The sequence below is a fragment of the Populus euphratica genome, unplaced genomic scaffold (assembly GCF_000495115.2).
Source record: "Populus euphratica unplaced genomic scaffold, PopEup_1.0 scaffold1.1, whole genome shotgun sequence".
Lineage (NCBI taxonomy): Eukaryota > Viridiplantae > Streptophyta > Magnoliopsida > Malpighiales > Salicaceae > Populus > Populus euphratica.
Genome location: NW_011499845.1, coordinates 1,324,312 through 1,348,231, shown reverse-complemented (window position 1 = coordinate 1,348,231; position 23,920 = coordinate 1,324,312). Strand labels below are relative to the sequence as shown.

Sequence of the window (23,920 nt, the reverse complement as noted above, 5' to 3'; positions counted from 1 at the left end):
AACTATATAAATGAAAATAATAAATAAATAAATAAATTTGCTATACAAGTATGTTTTCGTTCACGTTCTTCGGCTAGAACACATACAGTTACAAAATTATCTTGGTCAATAGAGACATATCTTCGGATGTTGTAGTCGTTGGAGAAAGATTTTCTGCAATGATTTTTCTGAGAGGATTCTTTGAGGAGTTCTCTGGTGTTTTCTTAACATGCCCCCCACTCCCAAGATGGTGCTCCCATCTTAGACACCAACCTTGTACATGAGCCGCTGAGATCGATGTCGAGATAGAGGTTCTGTAAGTGCATCAGCTAGGAGGTCCTTAATGGAGATGTGGGAGACAACTAGCTGTTCTTTAGTGACTTTTTCATGAACAAAGTACTAATTAAGACATGCTTCATGCAGGAATGGAAGCCAAGATTGGCACAAAAATATGTATCGTGAACTTGTCAGTGCCCAAGATTGGCACAAAAATATGTATCGTGAACTTGTCAGTGCCAACAGTGTACATGTGAGCTAGTGCCATTTATAAACATCATCCTTGTTCAATCCGCGAAGGAGCCCTGTCCTCGTACGTATCGAGATCTTCAATTATCAGCGACGGCTCGTCTTAAAATATTTTTTTAGTGGAAAAAAATATTTAGGTAGGGTAATGTTTTTTTCAAAAAAAGAAATAGATTAATCATGAATTGAAGAATAATTAGATCCAATACTAGACAGCAAAATATTTAATTTATTAGAATTAATTTAGGTTGATTTGCAAAATTTAACGGGATAATTTAAAAAAAAAACAAATTAAAAAATTTAATCTCGAATTAATTCAATATTAAAAAATAAAATCAATAAAAAAACATTTAATTAAAAAAATAAACTAGAGTTAAATAAACAATCTTGCAATGAAAGTTATGCATGTTATTAAATTTAATAATTTTTTTATTTCATAAATTATTTTTAATTTAATTTTACAACAAAAAAGTGCAGGATAATTTTTTTTATGAAACAACATATTTTTTTAAAGTAAATAAAAATGTGATAGGCACGTGGGGCTAAGATAATAAAGATAGATCATTGACAACAAAACATGAAATTATATTCTTTTATATTCGAGATAAATAAAAAAAATAGATTATCCATAACAAATAATGAAATTATATTTTTCAAATTGAAGGTTAAACCCCCAAAAACGAAGAAAAAAATAATACCCTAGATATCATAGATTAACCCATTAAACCTGTTACTCGAATAATAGACTTAATTGAGTTCAATAATTTATTTTATCAAATTTTTTAAAACTAATAAAAAAATATTTAACCATGTGGACCTTAGAGTTAAAATAAAACAACCTAAGGATGTAGAACTTCTAACCCAGCTTAAGCTCGTGGGTCTATCTTATTTTTATTTTTATTTTTTTAAGATAAAAAATAACATGTTATCTGCTTTGTCTAGATTCTCATGTCAAGGATGTAGAATTTTAAAATTTATTTTTTAAAATTTATTTTTGACTTAAAACACTCATAAAATACCATAAGTATTTCAATAAACTTAACTATGAACACAAAAAAATTAAAATTAACTAAAAATCAAAATAATTCTTGCAATCAAATCTACTTGCTCGTGCAAGGAAAAGAAAAAAACACATAGATCAAACTCTTCTCGTGAAAGAGAATTTATTAATATTAAAATTAATTATTTTTGTGTCTAAAAATATCATCAACGACAAATTTCTCTCTATATACTAGAATTCTACAAACCTCTCTCTCTCTTCTCACAAAAAAAAAATAGAAATCAATTGAGATTTGAAAAACTAAACGAATTAAGTAGCTTAAAAAAATAGAGGATTAAACTAAACTTTTCAAATAAAATTCTAAGACATTATTTATTTTACCCATCCCTTGGGCTTTAATCCTTTATCTTTCTATTCAATTTTTTTCTAAAAAATATAACATATAATTAGATGCTAATTTGCACTTAAAAATGCCCAATCATGCATAAAAGATTCAAAAATTAAATTTAAAATTTTAAAAAACTTAATTATTCTAATTCACAATAATTTGTAAGATGTTAAACAGTTAAAATGCTATGGTGAACAGACACATGGCTTAATGGTGGTTAATTCTATAAAAGTATTATTAGTTTTACAATTTTGTTGCAACTAAAATTAAACTATGCGTCATGCACCAATGTAGTACAATAATATATAACGAATTTAAAGCTAAATCATCAGCTAGACATAATAATAAAAAAAATGAATCATTGAGTTATAATATATAGCAATACAAATAAATAAATAAACAAACGGAGAGAATATAGCCAAATCATTTTTTATCATCCAACCTCACCTGATCACGTAGCCGAAGAGGAGGAGACAAACACTGCAAGTCTAAGCAGCGATTAAAAGATGCGGTGGTCAGATTAGGTCAATGCGCCAGTCCCTGCTGCAAACAAGCCGCAATTAGCGGGGACTAGCAGTCTTTAATCTGCCATTGGCATGCACACAGCTAGCTCATGGTGGGGAGCTGATCACTTATTTGTCCGTTTTATTTATATTATTATTTCTGTTGTTTTCATTTGTGCAGTATTTAATTAATTTCAGCTACATTGTCATAAACCCGTACTCGTTCTTGCTCGTGAGTGGGTGATCACTCATAATTTTTACATAGGATGCCTCATTATTATTATTATTATTATTATTGTGGTTTTGGCATTTTTCTTAGAATAACTTGTGCCAATGGAGGCGCCCTGTGCTCATGAATGCCATTCCCTTCTTTAGAAGAGGAGAAATTATGAACGGCAAAGTGTGTGTGTGTGTGTGTGTGTGTGTCTCGTGGAATTATCCATTCTTATTTTGGAGACAGAACTGGGATGCTATTTCTAAAACATACAAAGCGATTTACTAGTTCTTTTTATTCTTTTCATTATTTGATTGGATATCTAATTTGAAATTTATTTTTTATTTTCAAAAATATTTTAAAAAAAGTTGATTTTTTCCAAATTAATATTATTTTAGTATTTTTAGATATGTTAAAAAATAATTTTTAAAAAATAAAAAAATATTTTAATATATTTTCAAGTAAAAAATTACAACATTTCATATCAAAAAAAAATATATAGAGATATGATATATTTAGGTAGTTGATATTTATTTTTGTAGGACGTGTTTTAAGGCTTTTGATTGCCAAAAATAAAATTTTAAGGTGTAAAAAATGAGTTGAGTTAAATTATTAAAAACAATATTATATTAAAAAAAATCTTATCTCTGTTATTAACATATAATCGTATAAAATATATGATTTGCTAGAAAAGCTTTAGGGGAGGACGAATGCCTTTTTTCTAGCTAGCTTTTGGAATCCTAAATTGCCCTGCTCTAGAACGAAGAACATGCATTATCAAAGAAAATAAAAGTAAGCCCGTATGAAAATACTCTCAGATTTTGAAAAAGAAAAGGTATTATAAGCTAATAAAAATATATTGCTTTGAAAAAACATGGTGTTCCAAGGCCTCAATACTCTAAGAATTTATTTGAAAATATTGTTGTGTCTGTTTTTAAATAATTTTTTATGTTAAAATATATATTAATAATATTTTTTATTTTTAAAAATTATTTTTGATATTAGTATATCAAAATAGTTTAAAAACACTAAAAATATATTAATTTAAAGAAAATAAAAAATAAAAAATAATTTTTTTAAAATATTTTTAGAAAAAAAACAGACACAAAGGTTGTGAGTCGGAAAGCCGTGAGCTGAAGCAGGAATGTTACCATGTGAAATACTCGCAACATATTATTGTACCCTCAATGCTTATGTCCCTCACAAATTAATCGCACATGATAGAGTTCAGATGTGGTGTGGAAAAAACAAAGGAAGCAGGAGAACTGGCAGTTTATGATCAGACATGCGCTCGATCTGTCCATACATGGGGAACAGCATAAACAAAGAATCTCTCAGAATGTTTGTTTTTTTATTTTAAAATTTTGTTTATTTAAAATTTTTATTTTGTTATTTAAAAAAAATTGTGATTTTAGATTTTTTATGTGTTAATATCAAAAATAAATTTTAAAAAATAATAAAATTATTATTTCAATAAATTATCATATAAAAAATAATTTGAAAAAGGAATTGATATTGCAATATTAAAATTGCTATTGATGCATATACATTATTGCTTACCAAATTAACTGTGGGGCCCAAAAAATAATATTGCTCTGACTCACTTGAACAAACAGGTAGATATATATTGAGGATAATTCAAGTCCAGCGACTAATTAAGAAATAATTATTTTGTTCATTAAACTTAGGGATCGATAGAATGTTTTGTGTAATTGTTACCTAGTTGCCACCTTTGCGTGCCGAATGTAATCCATAAATGTGATGTAGTAGTACTAACGCACCCCGCTTAAGGATTGCAACCCAAATAATTGTTGGCTAAATTTTAATCTTTTATTTTAATTTAATTTTTTAATATTTTTGGAATAATATTAAAAATAATTTTTTTAAATAAAAAAAATTAATGTATTTATAAATATTTTATAAAACAACCACTATTGTACTTCTAACCACCTTTAAATTAGGTACCAACGTGCACAACATAATTTGAGACCTTTTGGAGAGCTCCCCATCTTTGGATCCTCAAATGAAAATCTAAGTATATTCTCTGTCTTGGTCCAACCAGATATCGCGCCATATATTGCAATTCAGTTAATCCAGAAAAAGATTCAGAAACCAAACCAGCTAATACGGCACGGCAAAAGCCACACGGTTTAAGATTAATCAGTTTGCTTGTGCTCCGAACAAACATGGCTTTTAATCCGAATTAAAATGTCGGCCGCATGCTCCGGCACTGGGCATGTTTGGCCGACATTTTACTTTTAATCAAGCTTCATAACCATTCTTATCCAATTAGCTGCTTACCAAAGCAGCAAAGGGCTCCTAATCTCAGACATCCACCCTCTCAATTCTTAATCGGAGCCATTAATTTGCTCTCTAATTTTCCCCTTCTATAATTAAAGGGCCTTCTTATTGTTGACCAGTATCATTACCTCCCTTAATTCCTTTCTAATTAATTAGGCTAAAACCTTGAAGATAAGTGATCTGCATTTTAAGTCGAATATATTATTTTGTGGGTCATTAATTAGCCCCTAAATTGGAGTTCAAAACGGAACGTCCTTGATTTGGTACCTGTCAGGTTCTAATAAAGACAGGTATTGTTATGTTAATTCTATCCAATTTCTTGATTTTCAAATTCTATTAATCACCATAAGGCCTGTTTGATTCGACTTGATAAAATTGTTTTGGTATTTTTGAAAAAAATTAAAACTGACCTTTCGTGATCCTAATAAACGAATATCTTGATAAAAAGATTGGCGGCGATAATATTAATTATCAAGAAACATAATAATAAATTTAATAAGAAATGTAAAGCTCCTTGAAGACTTTGAATCATATAAAGATTTATACTGCGTGGCGACAAATCCAGGATTCAATTAAAGCGACAATTATGCAATAATATCAACACCATACATCTTTCAGAAAAATTTCAAACTAGATTGTTAAAAATCAAAGCACAAGTCGTTGGAGAGAGAGCAAAATGAATATCCAATTAACCTACCAAACCCATGAATTCTTCACACACTCTTAGGCTTTCAGCCTCGGACAATTTTTATCATCGTAAATATAATATGTTTATACACGAGTAAACCAAGTCTATAAAGAAAGGGAGGAAGAGCGTGCAAACACGACATAGACGAAGAGTACCACGTTAGTAGTGGCCAATGGTCGGCTGGTAATGTTCACTAGCTGCACAAACACACGTACACTCTCCCCTCCATCTCTCTTTCAATCCAAGTCTTCTCTCTTTAGTACTCGACAAACTCTAAAGCTAAAGCAAAACCCCATTGCTCTCTCAATCTTTCGAAGCCAAAACAAATCAAAGACCACCACCACTACTGTTTCTCTCCGTTATGAGGAAACTCTGTCCAAATTTTGATCGTGAAGATGGGCTCGAGACAGTTCTCGAGGTTCCAATCCCTGAAGAAATGTTTGCTTCAAACAAGCATAGTAACAGGTCATGGCAAAACATGAAAGCCTGGATGCGACCACACAGCGAAAGGTCCATGACAACTATTTTTGGAGGCAAAAACACTGAGATTCAACTCTTGCTTGGTGTTGTTGGAGCTCCTTTGATCCCTCTTCAAATCCGTTGTGATCACCAGCTCGTCAACTGTAACATGATCAAAGACCAGCCTATTGTAAGTTAATATTGAAATCCTTTAAATTTTTTTATGATTATTTTTCATAATCCAATGTTAGTAGTCGTGGAGGGATTTTATATATATATATATATGGTTGTGTGTGGGAATTTTATGTTTTTATCAATCTCTACACATGTCGTACAGGAGGCATCCATGGCAAAATACATAGTGCAACAATACATAGCAGCAGTGGGAGGAGAGAGGGCTCTGAATTCTGTGGACAGCATGTATGCCATGGGGAAAGTTAAAATGGAAGCATCAGAATTTTGTGCAGGTGAAGGGAGCTTGAACAGCAATAAGGTGCTGAGAGTGAAGAATCAGAATCATGGAGGTGGAGAAATGGGAGGGTTTGTTCTATGGAAAAAAAGGCCTGATTTGTGGTGCTTGGAATTAGTGGTCTCTGGGTGCAAAATTAGTGCTGGCAGCGACGGTAAGGTTGCTTGGAGGCAAACCCCATGGCACCACTCTCATGCATCTAGAGGCCCCCCCAGGCCTCTCAGACGTTTTCTCCAGGTAAGATCCCATGAATCGAATTGTTAATATCTGATTTTTTTAATGGGTAATCAGGATTTGTTTCAATGATTTTCGTGGCTCTGTAATTTCTATGGGTTTTTACTGGTTGTTAATTTGCTGGATGCTACGGTTAAAGCTATCCAGTTCTTATTCGTTTTGGGGTTTCCTTGGACTTTTCAACAAATAGAAAAGGGCTGGCGCATGAATTTTATGTTCACTTCAATTCATCAACTCCCAACTCCCCGGGTGGGGTTCCTGTCATTTGAATTTTTCTAACTTAAGAGAAAAGGCCGGGGGATGATTTTTCTGTTTTCACTTTACTGTGGGACCTAACCCACCAAGATTTCTCTATTATCAGGCTGCTGTTTACCTCTTCGACCAAATTTTGGAAAATGTTCTTAAAGTCAAAGCACCATTGGTGTTCTTAAAGTCAATGGTATGGTTGGGCACGCAGTAAAAAAAAAGAAAAAAAGGAAATGAGAATAAAAGAAAGGGATGCCAGCTGATCTATTGAAGTTTTCAAGTCAACTTTTCTACAACTGTGGCCCAGATTATGGATAGGTGAAATGAACTCTGTTGTTTTTCAACCAAGCCCATTAAAATGCAGACAGGGGAGAAGCCTGTTAATGGAACTCGATCTATCTCAAGCAGTACATCCTGCATCTAATTTTTTTTAAAAATACATATTTTCCGATTAAATCTGGCGATTTTTTAACTCAGCACATCTTGTACTCTTCTTTCTTTGTTAGTTTTTTAATTAATGGTGAAATGAACATCTTTCAATCAGCTCCTTCAGTTATATGAGCATATGACCTTGCATGAAGATATTTTATATTTCTCTTTCTGTTTTCACAAATTCTCATACGTCGACCCATAACCTTCAGGGTCTTGATCCAAAGTCTACAGCCAACTTATTCTCCAATTCCGTTTGCACTGGCGAGAAAGCAATCGACAATGAAGACTGTTTCGTGCTAAAACTTGAAGCTGAGCCCTCTTCATTAAGAGCAAGAAGCAGTAGCAATGTAGAAATAATTAGACACACATTATGGGGCTACTTCAGCCAACGAACGGGTCTGCTGGTCCAATTAGAAGACTCTCACCTTCTAAGGATTAAAGCTTCAGGCAATGACAGCATTTTTTGGGAGACCACAATGGAGTCATCAATTCAAGACTACCGAACCATAGATGGGATTAACATAGCATATAAGGGTAGGACTTCGGTCTCATTGTTCAGGTTCGGTGAGACCTCAGAGAGTCATTCAAGGACAAGAATGGAGGAAATTTGGGCTATTGAAGAAGTTGATTTTAACATAAAGGGATTGTCCATGGATTGCTTTTTGCCACCCAGTGACTTAAAGAAAGAGGAAGAAGGTTGTGATAATGTTGTGATTAGCAATAATTCAAGATTACCATTCAAGATTCGATCAGCGTCTTCTAGGATCAATGCATCTAAGGTTGTTGCTGTCGACGACGTTCAGGACTCAGATGAAAATGAAGATGAGGATGACCAATAGTAGCAAAGCTGTCTTGTTCTGTAAATATCCACTCAACTATATGCATTTTAATCTAGCAAATCTCTTCTGTTTTTGATCAGGCGGCTACACAAGACGAGTAAATGGTAGAGTGTGGCATTTTACCACTCTCTCTATTCATTGCATTTCGTTGGATAGTTAGGCTTGCTTACCTGCTAATTTTAGGATCACATTTTGTTTTTTAATTAAATTTCAACTTCTAAAATCTCAGGAAAAAACTCAGCTATCTTTAGCTTCTACACCCATTTTATCCGAGAATTTTTTTGAGGTTATTTTGATGACATCTCATCATTGCCCACTTGATATATATATATATATATAGAGAGAGAGAGAGAGAGAGAGAGAGAACATACGCGCTATTGAGGATGATATTGGCTTTTTCCACTTTCTTTTGAAAAAACAAATGCTCAGGTGTCTATTTTATTGTGCAAAGCTTTCCGGATATGCACTCATTTAGAGCTTTGCAAGTTCTTGTCCTTTTTGGGTACATAACTTTAACAAATGATCCATAATTGCGTGTGCAAACCCTTTTTATATTATTATTATTATTGCTATCATTATTATATATGTTCGATTTAACAAATAGATAGTGTCTGTATGAGGTGGTTACATTTAAGTATATTTGTTACCGTGAAGTTATTTTTTAAAGTGTGTTTAATATATATATATATATATATAAAAACCATTATAGAATTAAAGGTTTAGTGAGGGAAAAGAACAGCGAGGACCAAAATAGAAAAGTTGCATTATAAAACATACGCGCCATTGGGGATGATATTGGCTTTTTCCACTTTCTTTTGAAAAAAAAATGCTCAGCTGTCTATTTTACTGTGCAAAGCTTTCCAGATATGCACTCATTTAGAGCTTTGCAAGTTCTTGTCCTTTTTGGGTACATAACTTTAACAAATGATCCAAAATTGCGTGAGCAAACCCTTTTTACATTATTATTAATATTATTATTATATGTCTTCGATTTAACAAATAGAGAGTGTATGCATAAGGTGGGTGCATTTCAATGTTTTTTTTTAATTAAAGTAATATTTATTTTTTAAAGTTTTTTTATTTGGAAATCTATTAAAATAATATTATTATTATTTTATATCATTATATCAAAACAATTTAAAAAACATAAAAAATCAAAATTTTAATAAACATGCAGTTAGATGCATTATCAAATAGGTTCTTATATGTGTTAAAAAAATTAGTTCATTTATAAAATTTAAATTATTTAACCTAATCTAATTTATTGCAAACAGATTATATGAATATTATGAATAATAATGAGTAAATAAAACTATAAAATAGATATTATTGATCAAATGAAGAGCTATAATTTTTGAAATTTGGTTAATTTAACCAATTCTTGTACTGTACGTTATTTTTATTTTTTACAATAAATAAACTAAAATATTTATTTTATTTCATTTTATTTGTAAATATTTCATATCCAAAATTCTTGTTGGTGGGTTCTTCCTAAATTTCTTCAACTTAACAAAAAGGAGTTTATATCTTTTATAGAAGGAGGGGAGATAACGAGAATTTAATAGTGGCGTAAGTTCTGAAGAATCACACCTAATATTGAAATGACACCTACAATTCGCGCTATAGATTTACTTCTAAATACAGTCTCATAAAATTTAATAATATAGACCCAACTTGTATATATCTACAATATTCTTTAAAAAGAAAAAGAACCCAATACGCCCAGCTTAGGTGCAAAAAAAAAACTAAATAAATCAGGCTTACAATTTGTAAAAAAATAAAAATTGAGCTGGATGTAACACGCTACATATCCGGTGACCCCCAACTACTGAATCAAACATACAAATAATGTTTGTATTGTTAAAAAAGTTGAAAGTTGTGGAGATCTGAAAATACCCTTCTTCGCTGGGCTTTGTTTTCTTGTGGTTTTGTTTGGACTTTGAAGTCTAAATGCAACATAAGTAAATGGGCCTCCAGTCCGCCATCCGAGGAGGAAAACCATTAATGGCATCATATCAAGTCATCTCCACTCTGAAGCCCACATAATTCAACGGCATCTCGTTTTTCAAAGTCAAATGATCACAGCGCGCCTCTCCAGGTGTTTTTCGATGCCGTTTTGTTGCTCCTATTAATTAGCTAGGCCATTACCTTAATGGGCCGAATACCGCATCTTTCTCCCATGGATGTTTTTAAGAGATCCGAGCATTTACTAGGGGCTGCGAAAAACTTTCTGTAAATTATTTTTTAAATTTTTTTATGTTTATCTATTATTAAAAAAATTAATTAATAGAAAATAATTTTTAATTAAAAAAATTTAACTTGATTTTTTAAAAATATTTTTTATGTTGGATAAAAAATACTTTTTGAAAGTTGTATAAAATTTAAAAATACTATATTATTTACTAGTTATATTAGATTTGGTTCTTAAATTTTTTATTGCTATATATATTTTATTTTAAATATTTTTTTAATCTTATCTCTTAAAATTTAATTTTTATATTAATTTTGGCTCTCATTTTTATAATTATTGTTTGATTTTTTTCTTATTATTTTTTAATTGAAATTTTTTTATCAAATTTGATTCTCATTCTTTTGATTGCTACTTATTTTATTTGAAATGATTTATAAAATTTTATTATTTTAATTTTTTATCTTTTAATTTTTTTAAAATTTAATCTCTATTATTTTAATTATTATTTATTTTATTTGAGATAATTTATGAAATTATATTTTTTCAATTTTATTCACATTCAACTTTTAATTTATAAAATCCATACCTCATTGTTTTAATAAACTTGAAAAAAATAAAATATTAATAAGTAATTTTTCAGTTTATTTTTTATCTAACAAAATACTAAAAAATATTTTTTAATTTATTTTTTATTACACTATCAAATATCAAAAAATAATTTATTTTTTAAAATTTATTTTCTAAAAAAAAATATTTTCAGCAACCAAACAGCCTATGTTAACTGAATTTGCAGGAGAGGGAACCCCCATCTCTTCAAGCTTTATCTCTAGCATTTCGGTGGGAATTCTCTACCTGCTTAATCATATTGAAGGCCGAGAAGCGCAAGGAATAAAAGTTAGTGCCACATGTGGCAGCACAATTTATAGCTACTTAGTTTGTAATTTTTTTTATTTTTTTATATCAAAAATAATTTTTGAAAAGTAAGAATATTATTTTAATTTATTTTAAAATAAAAAATATTTTGAAAAATAATTTCTAATAAACTGGCAGCAAAATTATCAAACATCCTCTAAAATAGACCTCTATTATACTCCAAACATCCTCGGATTGGTAAATTACTTAATAATCTCCGGTATAGAATATTATTAATTAGTTATAACACTCACAGGACTATAAGAAACCAGAAGGGTTAATTAACTTAAGCAACTACGGTTAAATTGGCCCAGCTACCTGCGATTTAAAAAATAAAAATAAAACAAACTTAAGCAAGCAATGAATTAGGAACTTCCATTCCATTTAAAATCACAGCCTTTATGCAGTTTCACCTGCACGAAGTAACTTCACAGCCATACTTAGAAGCAATATGGAAAACAAGAATGATTCCTGCTCCTCCTCACCTGTTAATCTTCCCTTTCCCGGCCCAAGGCCATATCAATTCCATGCTTAAGCTAGCCGAGCTTCTTGCATTTTCTGGTCTAAACGTCACCTTTCTCAACTCTGAGTACAACCATGAACGTCTAGTCCGATACACTGATATTGAAACCCGTTTTTCTCAGTAACCTGGATTCCACCTCCCCTCTATATCAGATGGTCTCCCTGATGACCAACCACGATCAGGTGACCGAATCATGGAGATGTTTCAATCTGTTAAGCCGGTGTCTAGGTCAATCTTTAAAGATCTGTTGGCTCGAATTCATCCAGGAGTCAATTGTAATATAGGAGATGGTAAAATGGGCTTTGTTGTTGACGTTGCTAGTGAGCTTTACATTTTCGTCCGATTAGTTCTTGCTGCTTTTGGGCTTATTTCTCTATGCCTCAAGTCATTGAAGCTGGTGAACTTCCTATTAGATGTAATTTTCCTAATTAACCATAATTGAATTAAATGAATCCTACATTAAATTAAATACATAGGCTATAAAATTTTAAATTCACATTACCGAAATATTTTTTTCTGTTTTAATTATTTTTAAGAAAAGTAATTTTTTAAAATTAAATACCTTTAATTTTCTGCCTCGGAGTTTTTCCACGCCGAATCAAATTAGTTCACTTGCTTGAAAAAACATCCCATTGCTATAATTGCAGGAACCAATTAATCTCAAGCTAACTAATAGTTAATTATAGCTCCCTATCTAGTGCGGTTACAGTGGTTTACCACCGACAGATCCATGTACTCTGCCTACCACACGGTAAATTTTGAACCATGAAGTGATTATTTTTTAATTACCATGAAGTGATTATTAAGTACATTGAGAGTCCTTGGAGATCTTGCGGCAATAAATACAAAGATACGTTACATTGCAACAAGAGGTTGTACTTGAGATAGGGTAGGGTATAGTTTAACTATGTATAAAATTTAATAATAAAAACTAGTTTTTTTTTTTTCAATAAAATTTAGTGGTCCTGAATCTCAGCTTCAACCTCTGAAACAAACCCACCAGGAAGCGAGCAACCTTCCTGCACTGCAATTCAGAATTAGCTTCCTACGAGCAAAAATGGAAAACAGGTCGAATCCTCCCCCTCATGTCCTAATCTTTCCTCTCCCTTGCCAAGGCCATGTCAACTCTATGCTCAAGCTAGCCGAGCTTCTAAGCCTTGCCGGAATTAACATTACCTTCCTAAATTCCGAGCATAACCATGAGCTTCTAGCCCGTCATACGAATATCGAAGATCGTTTTACGAAATATCCTGGGTTCCAATTCCAGACCATAGCTGATGGTCTGCCTGTAGATCACCCGCGCTCAGGTGACCGGCTCATGGAGCTTTTTGACGCGATGAAGGTGGTTGCAAAGCCGATCTTTAAAAAGATTTTGCTTGAGACTAAGCCGCCAGTTAACTGTATTATAGGAGATGGTGTTCTTGGATTTGTTGGTGATGTTGCCATTGAGGTTGGAGTTCCTATTATTTATTTTCGTACCATTAGTGCCTGTTCCTTCTGGGCTTATTTTTCGATCTCTGACATCATTGAAGGTGGTCAACTTCCCATCAGAGGTATTAGTATTCCATCGAACTTTCGTTTATTAACGAGTGTTCGTTGCTTTGTTTTCTGCCCCTAATTCATATATTCTGGACATGTTTTTTTTTTCTTCGGTGCAACGTGTTCTTATCGAGTTCTTGTCTGCCCTTAGAGTTTCGTAGATAACTGAGAGTCCACTGTTTTTTAGTTTAAGGAGGAGTGCCAAATCTGGTGTTTGTTGAGACTGCAGGAAATGAAGATATGGACCGTCTCATAACCAAAGTTCCGGGGATGGAAACTTTTCTCAGGTGCCGAGATCTCCCTGGTTTTTGCCGAGTCAGTGACATGACACACCCGAATCTCTTACTGGTCATGAATGAGACACGACAGTCCCCTCGAGCAAAAGCACTCATACTCAACACATTCGAAGACCTTGAAGGGCCAATATTGTCTCACATCCGAACTCAGTGCCCCGAGGTCTACAGCATTGGACCTCTCCACGAGCACTTACAAGCAAAGCTCAGCGCGAAGAACGAAAAATCGTGTCAATCCTCCAATAGTCTGAGGGAAATTGACAGGAGCTGTATGACATGGCTAGATAATCAACCTGAGAAATCAGTGCTCTATGTTAGCTTTGGCAGCATCACAGTGATGACTAGACACCAGTTGTTGGAGTTCTGGTATGGTCTTGTTAGCAGCAAGAAGCGGTTCTTGTGGGTTATAAGACCTGATTCTATTGCCACGAAAAATGGTGAGTTTGAAAAAATTCCTGTGGAGGTTGAGGAGGGGACCAGGGACAGAGGGTTTATTGCGGGGTGGGTGCCACAAGAGGAGGTCTTGGCACACAAGGCAATAGCTGGGTTTTTGACACACAGTGGATGGAACTCAACTTTGGAGAGTATAGTGGCTGGAGTGCCTATGATTTGCTGGCCTTATTTTGCTGACCAGCAGGTGAATAGTAGGTTTGTGGGTGAAGTTTGGAAGCTAGGGTTGGACATGAAGGACCAGTGCGATAGAGAGATCGTTGAAAAGATGGTGAATGACCTGATGGTGGAGAGGAGGGAGGAGTTTGTGAGGTCGGCGACTAGGATGGCAGAGTTGTCGAGAAAGAGTGTCAGAGAAGGTGGGTCCTCTTACTGTAATCTGAACCGTTTGATTGAGGATATAAGGTCGATGAGTGTGCGAGTACATGATATCTGAGATAGAGGTGTAAGGTATTGCTTGCACTTACCATTTCACTGCGGTTTGCTTCGGATTTCTTTGATTTCATGAATAAAATTAGCGGACAATAAGACACCTTGTCTTTCTTGGCATTAATAAATTAATTTAGTTCTGATTTGGACATTTATTGAATAAAGAGATTGAATATTCCTACCTCCTCCTGATCATTTCAGCCAGTAGTGTATTTTAACCAGGTCATTCTACTAGGCGTTAACAAGGAATAACATGTGGCACCCGCAGCCTGCAGGCTCAAGGTCCATTTTGTCATCGGCAATTTGTAAAGCGTCGTGTGGCATTGCATGTATTTTAATTTTGTGCAGCCATCACTCATAAATCACAATCTAATATGGCAATTCGACAGGGAGGGTGAGAATGATGTATCGCCGTGAATCATACGGAATTGTCTATCTAGATAGACGTGGGCGGAATTTTTGTGTCACCACACGAAATGATTTGTCTACTTTTTTTAATAATTTTTTTATATAAATATAAATAATTTTAAAAAATAAAATAGATATCATAAAGATGCTAAATTTAAAAAATTTAAACTTAATAATTAACTAAATTCAAGATAAATTAGATTTGAGAAATATATCAAATCTCAAAAATTTAAACTTGATGATCAATCAAATTTAAAATAGCATGAGACCAACAACGACAAGCATGTTAAGTTAGATAGGCTTGGATTTGACAATCGACAAAGTCAAAAGGTAAAGTAGATTTGACAAATATGTTAAATTTTAAATAACTCGGGTTTGACAATCAACCAATATTAAGATAATATAGGTCCGACAAACATATCAAACTCAAAACACTCGGATTTAAATGATAGTCAAGCCAGCAATAACATGTATTTAACAGACATGTTAAACCAAAAGAACTCAAACTTGATAGCCAGCTAAATCCACGATAACATGGAGCTGATAAACATATCAAACTCCGGGTACCTGAGTTTGATAGTTAGCTGGACCCAAAATAATATGAATTTAAAAAACATATCAAGTCCAAAATATTTGGATTCAATCGTTACTAAGTTTAAAAGGCTATATGCAGAGCCTTAAAATAAAAGCATTGAAGACATGATAAATTGTCATGTTTCTCATTTATACTGAGGTGATAATTTTTCTATACTCATATGTGCATAAATTATCTTTTAAAGAACCTATAATATCTACTATATTGTTAACTATATATAAAAAATATTTGTTTACTATTAATATCGCCGATATAAGAGGACCTTTTAGTTCTTATCTTCTCTAAAAACAACAAAATTCAGGGTATAAGTACCATCTAGGTAAGGACTCCAAACTTTTTATCTTTTAAAATAAATTTATATAGATTTTAAGATATTAACAACCTTAAAATTTATAAACAAATACCTCTATTCCTTGAATTTAAAGATCTTTTAAGCCATTTGTTATATTTCTTATTAATATATATTAATTTTATCAATGAATGGTTTTTGAATCCCTTCAACTTAGACTGTTTTTACGGGTATTAAAGTTTTTATTGCGCACCTGAAATTTCCTAAACTAAAGAGAAAAAATCAAAGTTTTTAAATATATTATTGATTAATCACTATCTCATACTCTAAATAACTTATTATTTATATATCTTGTATTTTGAGATATCATCATAAATATTTATAAATATTCATAGATGTTATTTTTATCAAAAATTTCTAGGAATGAAATAAACCCTGATTTGTTTTTCTTGAAATTGATTTGTTAATATTTAAATTCTTTACGAATTCAAATTAGGAGCTGGTATCTTGCGAAAATACATGACTTTGACATACCTTATGGAACAAGATTTAAAGATTTAAAAGCCAACACTTCGAGAACAGTCAAAGACATCTCGTGTCAATAGCTTGATGTTGCATCAATAATATAATTTTTTTTCTTTTATTATCTTTTTATATGCCGGCCAAAGAATTTAAAATCAATGCCACGTCACCTCTTTTACCTTTTTTATATTTTTTTTGTCACCAAACAAAACAAAACAAGTGGGATTTTCTTATGATACGTGGCTCTTTTTTAAGTGGCCATTTTTTTTTCTACACTCGAATGGCAGGAGTTGTCGACAATGGATTGTTTGAATTCGAAATTCATGCACATTATAATTTAAAAGGGATATATATATGCCAACGACCAATTTAAATTCCTGTCACATGGAACATGGAGTTCTGTCACGAGATAAGCAGAGTGGTAGGTCCTCATTCAGCTGGAACTAATTTGCTGCTAAAAAAACACACAACATATATACTTTTTTATTTACAGCCTCTATATAGTTCGTGTTTTTCACAGTGCTAATGGAATCCGGCAGCAGCCCACTCTCTTTTCACTTGTCATAATCTTGGACTGCCATCATTCCTGGCGGTTGGATCGTCAAAATAAAACCCCCCTCTTCGAGGCATCTACAGACGCTTCTCGGATCCGGTCTCTCTCTCTCTCTCTCAGAGAAGACCAACCTGTTATCTAATGCAGGTCTACCCGCGCACCAGAACGACTGCTTGCCATGGGATAAACCCAGGGCCACCTACAAAAAAGTCGTTTTCATTATTTGCAGCGACACTCCAAAGCTTACGTAAACGACAGATCTTGGTGCTTTTTTTGGGGCCCAAGGAATGGAACTTTGATCTTGTGGAAGCAAGCTACTTGAAGATGGGATGCGGTTGTCAAATGGGCTACTTGGAAAAATCGGAATGGAAAATTAATGGAGAAGCAAAGCTAAAGCAGGCTGTCCAGGATCTTCCAACGTGTTCCAAATGACTCCAGGAGATGCCTTCCTTTGAGTACTGGTCGTGCTTGTGATTGTGTTCGAGGGTTTTTTTCAAAATTATTTTTTCAAGAATATATTAAAATAATATTTTATTATTTTAGCATTGAACCATCAAAACAATAAAAAGCGACTAAAAGATATGTTTTTGTGTTGGAACTGCAGGAAACTGTGATTTTGAAAATCTTTATATTAAAAATAAATTTTAAAAAATAAAAAATATTATTTTAATATATTTGTGACAGCTGGGATGATCAAATTGGAGATCAAAGCGACAAGAATTCAAAAAATTAAAGATCAACTGATAGAAGTAGAAATTTGAAGAGTATGTTTTCAAAATTTTAACTGCAACCAATTGACCTGTCAACTGGACGATGTAACACGTGGGAGACAATTTAATTAGATATTATTACATCTTATGTCATTTATTCAGACATCTACTTTTCAGTTTTTTGTTTTTTGGATATCTTTTTGGTTCAAATGTCCTGGATTTTAATTATTGACTAAACTTTTTGAACAAATAGCTAAAAAATACAGTTATTGAGTGATCAGTAACTAATAAATAAATATAAATTATTTGTTTATTTTAAATAACTCTTTACTCCACTTTGTTTTAAGAGAATCTAGAGTCATGGATCTTGATGGATTGGTTAAACTCTCTGAACAAATGATTGAGAATATCAGTTATTGAGTGACAGTAACTAATAAATGCAAATTATTTGATTTTTTAAAAATAACTTTGTTATCCACTTTGTTTTTATGAAAATCTAACCAGATTTTTCAGATTTTTTTAAAATAGAATATATTGTGTTGCTATAAAATGTATCCATGCTGTTTTTTTATTAATATTTGTTTTAAAATTGAATAACAACTATTTCAAAGTGAAAATGAATAATACAGTAAATCTTCACGTTATAAAAATGTGCTGGAATTTTATCTTTTCCATTGACATGAAATATGTTTCCTCAAAATAAAAAATAAAAAAACAGAAGCGTTATTGGGTTTCAATAATTAACTACCCACTAATACATGAACTTCAATTTTGAACCATTAACCAAACACAGACTAAAGCATCAAAAACATGGTTTTCCAATCGACGGCCCTACGCAATGGCGCCGGAAATCAGCTCCGACCACATTCCCGTACAGCACCCAAGTTTCTAACAATCTTTTTGGAAAAAGAAACAAGAAAGACCTGCATGGGCTAGATAAAGGAGGCCCATCTACTCTCTTCTGTGTATTTATAAATGGCTTGCTCACTGATTTCATCGAGGGCAATCCAAAAATGTCTCCTTTCAATTCGATGGATCAGTACAATAGAGGCCGAACCTGGATTTTGATGTGGTCGGATTTATACTGGATTGATGACCCAGAGCTTAGAAAACCTTCTTGATTTATTGGGCCAAGACCCATCTAATAAAAATATTAAAAATGTTTGCCTATACAGTCCAAGTTGCCCGTAATAATCGTCCCTCCTCTGTTTCAAACATGAGAAAAATACATTGAATTGGATGTTTCCCTTTCAATTATGGTCTGCTTATATTTAATTACAATATTAATTTAAAGCAGGTACCAGCTAGAGATCTTTATTTCTTTTATTTCTTTAAATCTTCTGTTCCTTGATTTAGTTAGTTTTGTATAATAGTTGAATGTAAGAAAAGAAAATAACCGAGCCAAATCTCTGAATCCCTTCCATATCAATTCTTTGATTCCCTTCAAATTCCTGGAGAGCTAGATGGACACCGTGCTTCCGGGCAAAGTTTTGAAAAATTTAAAATTTCCCCATGTTTCGAAGTAGACGATTTCAAAGGACTCGCATTCCATTGTTTGCCACGTAATTAACAATGTTCATACTTCAGCCCTAATCCTTGTATTATTCCTAGAACCTCGCAGAAGACACTAGAAGCTTGGAGACAATTGCACTTTATGCCATACCAATCCCCCATCTGATCTTTAATCGAACCTGTTGCTTGAGCACACGTCGTTTTTAGGTGCATGTTTGCTGGTGTTATGAAAAATTCTTAATTTTTTTTAACAGATAATAATATTAAAAAGAAAATTAAGAACTAAAAAAATATTATTTAAAATTTATTTTTAATAAAAAATATTTTAAAAAATAAACTTATGCAATCCAAACAGCGGTAAAAACCACTTATCTTAAATAGTGGACCCTACGGGAAACTAAATTTGCCCTTAATCAATTGGTCGACGCGCAAAGACTTTTCTAGAACTAGACTGTATCCCTCGCACCCTTCATGCTCAAACCAAAAAATGTCCCTCGGTGCAGTGGGCTATCTGGCCCATTCCAGAATGAAGATTGGCTTGCACATCAAAATCCCTTGCCAGTTCCAGAAAGATCGCTACTCTCTCTCTTCCCTTGTCTTGAAGCCTCTCGAACCTGCCATATAAATGAATGCTTACCAAAATACCCCTTTTCTTTTCCTATAAACGGCTTTCTCATTCAATTCACACTAAGAACAACTAACGCAAACAATCAGCTCTAATTCTCCAAGCAGCTAGTTTTCTCGTTGTCCGCCTTTTTAACCTTTTCGCCTCAAATACCTCAACAAGTAACCAAGAAAATGTCTCTCATCCCAACCTCCCTCTTGGGTGGCCGAAGAACCAACGTCTTTGATCCTTTCTCTCTTGACATCTGGGACCCTTTCCAGGACTTTCCCTTCCCGAGCACAGCCCTATCAGCCCCACGTTCAGAGGTCGCCAAAGAAACATCAGCATTTGCCAGCACACGCATAGACTGGAAGGAGACCCCAGAGGCTCATGTTTTTAAGGCTGATCTTCCGGGGCTGAAAAAAGAGGAAGTGAAAGTGGAGATAGAGGAAGGTAAGGTTTTACAAATAAGTGGAGAGAGAAGCAAGGAGAAGGAAGAGAAAAATGACAAGTGGCATAGAGTTGAGAGATCGAGTGGTAAGTTCTTGAGGAGGTTCAGATTGCCTGAGAATGCTAAAGCTGATCAGGTTAAGGCTAGTATGGAAAATGGGGTCTTGACCGTGACTGTGCCTAAAGAGGAAGTCAAGAAGCCTGATGTTAAGTCCATTGAGATCTCCGGTTGAGACTCTACAGCGCATCATGGGTCCGTTTATGGAGTGTTGTAGTGAGTCATGGTGAATCCAAGTGAACAAATAGAATTGTGTGCGAAAGACTCGTGGAATGGATAATGTGATGTGTTTGTGTGCTCTGTTTCTTGTGTGCTACTGAGTTTCTTCTCTAATAAAATTGTGTTTTGTTGTTTTTGTTTCTTCGATAGAAGATGCGGTTTTCAACGTAAGTAGAGACTCTCTGAAGCCAAAGATTAGCTTTTTAAGAAGGGGTTCACAACCAGAGAATAGGAGGGAGTTTTGATAGCATTAATCAGAACAGCTAAGTCCATGTTACCGCGCTAATCAATAGCCAATAGCCCGCGTAATTTCTAAATTAAAACACTCCTAAATTCGCAATAAAACCACGCAGCCATCGTCTCTTTCCATTACAAAAGAGATCCCCTGCACGAGCAAAGCCTGGACAAGACTGGCTGCATTTGTAATTTACAAACCAATCGCCTTAACATGAGAAATCGAGACTCTCCTCTCCGTTGCGAAAATATTTAAAACTCGCTCATTCCTCCGCTTCCAGATCTTCGAAACCGCCACAACAAAGAGCAAGAAACACCAAAGCCTTTAAGGTTATCGACCAAGTAAGATTCCAGAGAACCCAGCAAAAAGATTTCCCGCTATGCTCACTCATCCAATTTATGCGAATTAGCTTTGGTTCTCCAACAGTCTCTAAGAGGAGGAAGCACGTACATTTTCCACAATACTGGATAATCAATAACATAGTGAATTTACATGATGTCCGATGCCGCAAGCTATGGGATAATATTTAAGAAATTTGTTTAGGTAAGATTTTTAGTTAATTACTTCATCTGACTAGTATTGGACTTGAATAAAGTAAAGTGCCAAGCTTATTAAAAATGAAAGTTGGTTTGGGCACGTTACCAAAACTTAAATATGTTGCGCTCGAGCTTAATAGATTCAGCTTCAAAGAATGATGGGTGAATGCATAGTATTAGTTGGGTATACCCTGCACTAGTTTATGCTCAGTGCACTACATGGTACCCATACACCTATAAAATATTATGTATTTAGGATACCATATACCATACTAGAGCCCATATTTCTTTGATGTTTTTTTGAGTTTTTCTTTTAAAATTTTTCTTCAGGTCCATTTTAGGAAATGTTTTGGATCTATCAATATCTCTCAAAAAAATTTTAATATTAATTTATAAAGATGTGTAAAATGCTCAGTGCATTGCACGGGCGGATGCCTTATATAGGTTTACGCTGAGTGCATGGGCTTGGAAGCCCATGTTCCTAGTGTGTGGGCTTGGGTTCCTTGGATGTTTTTTTAGTTTTCTTTTTATTTTAGAGGATTTTTTTTGTTTATTCTGAAGGATTTCTTGTCTATTTTATTTGGATTCATCAATTATGATTATTTAAAATTACATTAAAAATCAATCATAAATTTAAATTAGAGGGGGGAAAACTAGTAAATATTGAAAAAATTAACATATTATCAAAAAAAAAATCTAATAATTGTGTCCAATTACTAAACAAACTTCGCAGGCTACTATGAAAATAGTTAAATTATCAATAAATGATATAAAAAATTATCTCAAATCAGAATTAATAGTCTTCGAAACTTATGCATAATAAGAGATTTAATAATATTTTTGCACAACTCGGACATGGGTGAACACTTCGTGGCTGATATTTTAACTCGTGTTTGAGAGCGTGGTTCTGGTTACTTTTCAAAGTATTTTTTTTTGTTAAAAAATATATTAAAAATATATTTTTTTTATTTTTAAAAAATTATTTTTGATTTTAATAAATTAAAATGATATAAAACATCAAAAAAATTAATTTAAAATAAAAAATAAAGTAATCAATTTTTTAAAAATATAAAAAGAGTTCGTCTCTCTTATCCGCTTGAGACTTACCCGTTGCCATACGTAAGGCTGAACTCTGGGGTATGGTCAGATCTTAAAGTAAGTCGTAAGGCTACAAATACCAGGTCCAACTTCCGCCTCCTGTCCAAAATTTCAAATGGCCTAGGAACCATGATCCGAGGTCCAGTTACAAATCCCAACTCTGTCCATGTCCAAAACCCTCCACACAGTGCCGGCTCTGCCACGGACATTTTCTCAGATCGCAGCAACCCAGAACCAACGCTCCAATACCTCGATCAACCTTATTTATGCATAATAAAAGTAGACGCAACTATTCAAAAAATTCAGGACCGCAACAACCATCTTGCACTTGAATAGACCCATCTGTCCAGTGTCCAACATTGCGGGTTGCGGCAAGAGTTATTGCCCTGTTAAAATCTTTGAGACCTGGGGATGGGGCTGCCCGGCAGCTGAGATTTAGAAGTTGCTCGAAACAGCTGTGGGTGTTTTTGTTCAGTTTTTTTTTCCTGCAAATTACATGAAAAAAAAATATTTTTAATATTAATATATCAAAATGTTACAAAAATAAAAAGAAATAATTTCAAACAAAAAAATTATTTTTTTGTAAAAAACTCAATCCAACCCCTGCCAACATCAAACACACTCTTAAATTAGGTTTAACACTGGTCGCTTTCACTGCAATAACTTTAATAAATCTGGTTTATTTTTTCTTTATGCTGTACGTACGTGTATTTCCTCGGAAAATAAGATGCCATGTAAAAGAAGAGTGGCGGACAGTACATTTGATCCATGAATCATTTTCATCGTGCCCTCTAGCATGAAATTTGATACCGAAATTTCTTGTCAGCTTTTGTCTTGCGCACAAAAAATGAATAATTCTAGCGAAGGAGAAAGAAAATTATAACAGGGATTCCGTTGATACTCGTAGGTGTGTGTGCCTATATATATATATATATATATATATCAATTAATTAGGTTGTTCAAATTTTTATATTTAGTGCACTTAACTAGTTTTATATATTCTAAAATTAATAATAATGTAAATCTTAAATAATTCAAAAACACTCAAACTTTTAATTATAGAAAAATAATTTATAATTTAACTAATTAAATTATTTTTAATTATTTTTTTATTAATATTAAAATCGGATCAACTTGTATATACATCACTATCTATCATATTAATATCCATAAAGTTCGAAATTAACACCACCTACCCTCTATTATTATTTTGCCGTGAATGTGAATCTGTAACAGTATATTAGCTTCATGATTTAGGATTCCATCTCCTTGCTGTCTCCTTTTATTTACAGCGACCTCATCCGTAGCAAAAGAGAGACAAATCATATGATTGCTGTAAAGCACGCTGCCCCCCATGGTTGGCATCATGTAAGGCACCACCAAGATTATCATTGTTGTTATTTTGATTTTGAGAATGGCACCGCCATTTCTTTAATTAATTATGATATATTTTTGCACAAGAAAATGCATATATAGCACCACCGACGACGGATTCTGTGGACCTCTTGGTCGATCCTTTA

General features: G+C 33.1%; 3 protein-coding genes across 3 annotated transcripts; all 3 read left to right on the top strand.

Annotated features, from left to right (window-relative positions):
* Nucleotides 1-5,694: 5,694 nt before the first annotated feature.
* LOC105135301 (uncharacterized) lies at nt 5,695-8,531 on the top strand. The gene is made up of 3 exons (XM_011040155.1): nt 5,695-6,244; nt 6,392-6,760; nt 7,645-8,531. Exons 1-3 carry the CDS (start codon nt 5,957-5,959, stop codon nt 8,272-8,274), a joined length of 1,287 nt encoding a protein of 428 aa, XP_011038457.1. The 5' UTR covers nt 5,695-5,956; the 3' UTR covers nt 8,275-8,531.
* A 4,173-nt stretch (nt 8,532-12,704) lies between these two features.
* On the top strand, nt 12,705-14,793 carry LOC105135223 (7-deoxyloganetic acid glucosyltransferase-like). The gene is made up of 3 exons (XM_011040044.1): nt 12,705-12,763; nt 12,899-13,453; nt 13,669-14,793. Exons 2-3 carry the CDS (start codon nt 12,958-12,960, stop codon nt 14,616-14,618), a joined length of 1,446 nt encoding a protein of 481 aa, XP_011038346.1. The 5' UTR covers nt 12,705-12,763; nt 12,899-12,957; the 3' UTR covers nt 14,619-14,793.
* Nucleotides 14,794-19,881: 5,088 nt separating this feature from the next.
* Nucleotides 19,882-20,673, top strand: LOC105135150 (18.1 kDa class I heat shock protein-like). Its single transcript, XM_011039929.1, has one exon. It carries the CDS (start codon nt 19,999-20,001, stop codon nt 20,485-20,487), a length of 489 nt encoding a protein of 162 aa, XP_011038231.1. The 5' UTR covers nt 19,882-19,998; the 3' UTR covers nt 20,488-20,673.
* Nucleotides 20,674-23,920: the final 3,247 nt, after the last annotated feature.

Coding starts and splice junctions, on each gene's coding strand:
- LOC105135150 (XM_011039929.1), top strand. CDS start 19,999: ATGTCTCTCATCCCAACCTCCCTCTTGGGTGGCCGAAGAACCAACGTC.
- LOC105135301 (XM_011040155.1), top strand. CDS start 5,957: ATGAGGAAACTCTGTCCAAATTTTGATCGTGAAGATGGGCTCGAGACA. Junction 6,245..6,391: donor TGATCAAAGACCAGCCTATT/GTAAGTTAATAT, acceptor CATGTCGTACAG/GAGGCATCCATGGCAAAATA. Junction 6,761..7,644: donor CTCTCAGACGTTTTCTCCAG/GTAAGATCCCAT, acceptor CATAACCTTCAG/GGTCTTGATCCAAAGTCTAC.
- LOC105135223 (XM_011040044.1), top strand. CDS start 12,958: ATGGAAAACAGGTCGAATCCTCCCCCTCATGTCCTAATCTTTCCTCTC. Junction 13,454..13,668: donor TGGTCAACTTCCCATCAGAG/GTATTAGTATTC, acceptor TTGAGACTGCAG/GAAATGAAGATATGGACCGT.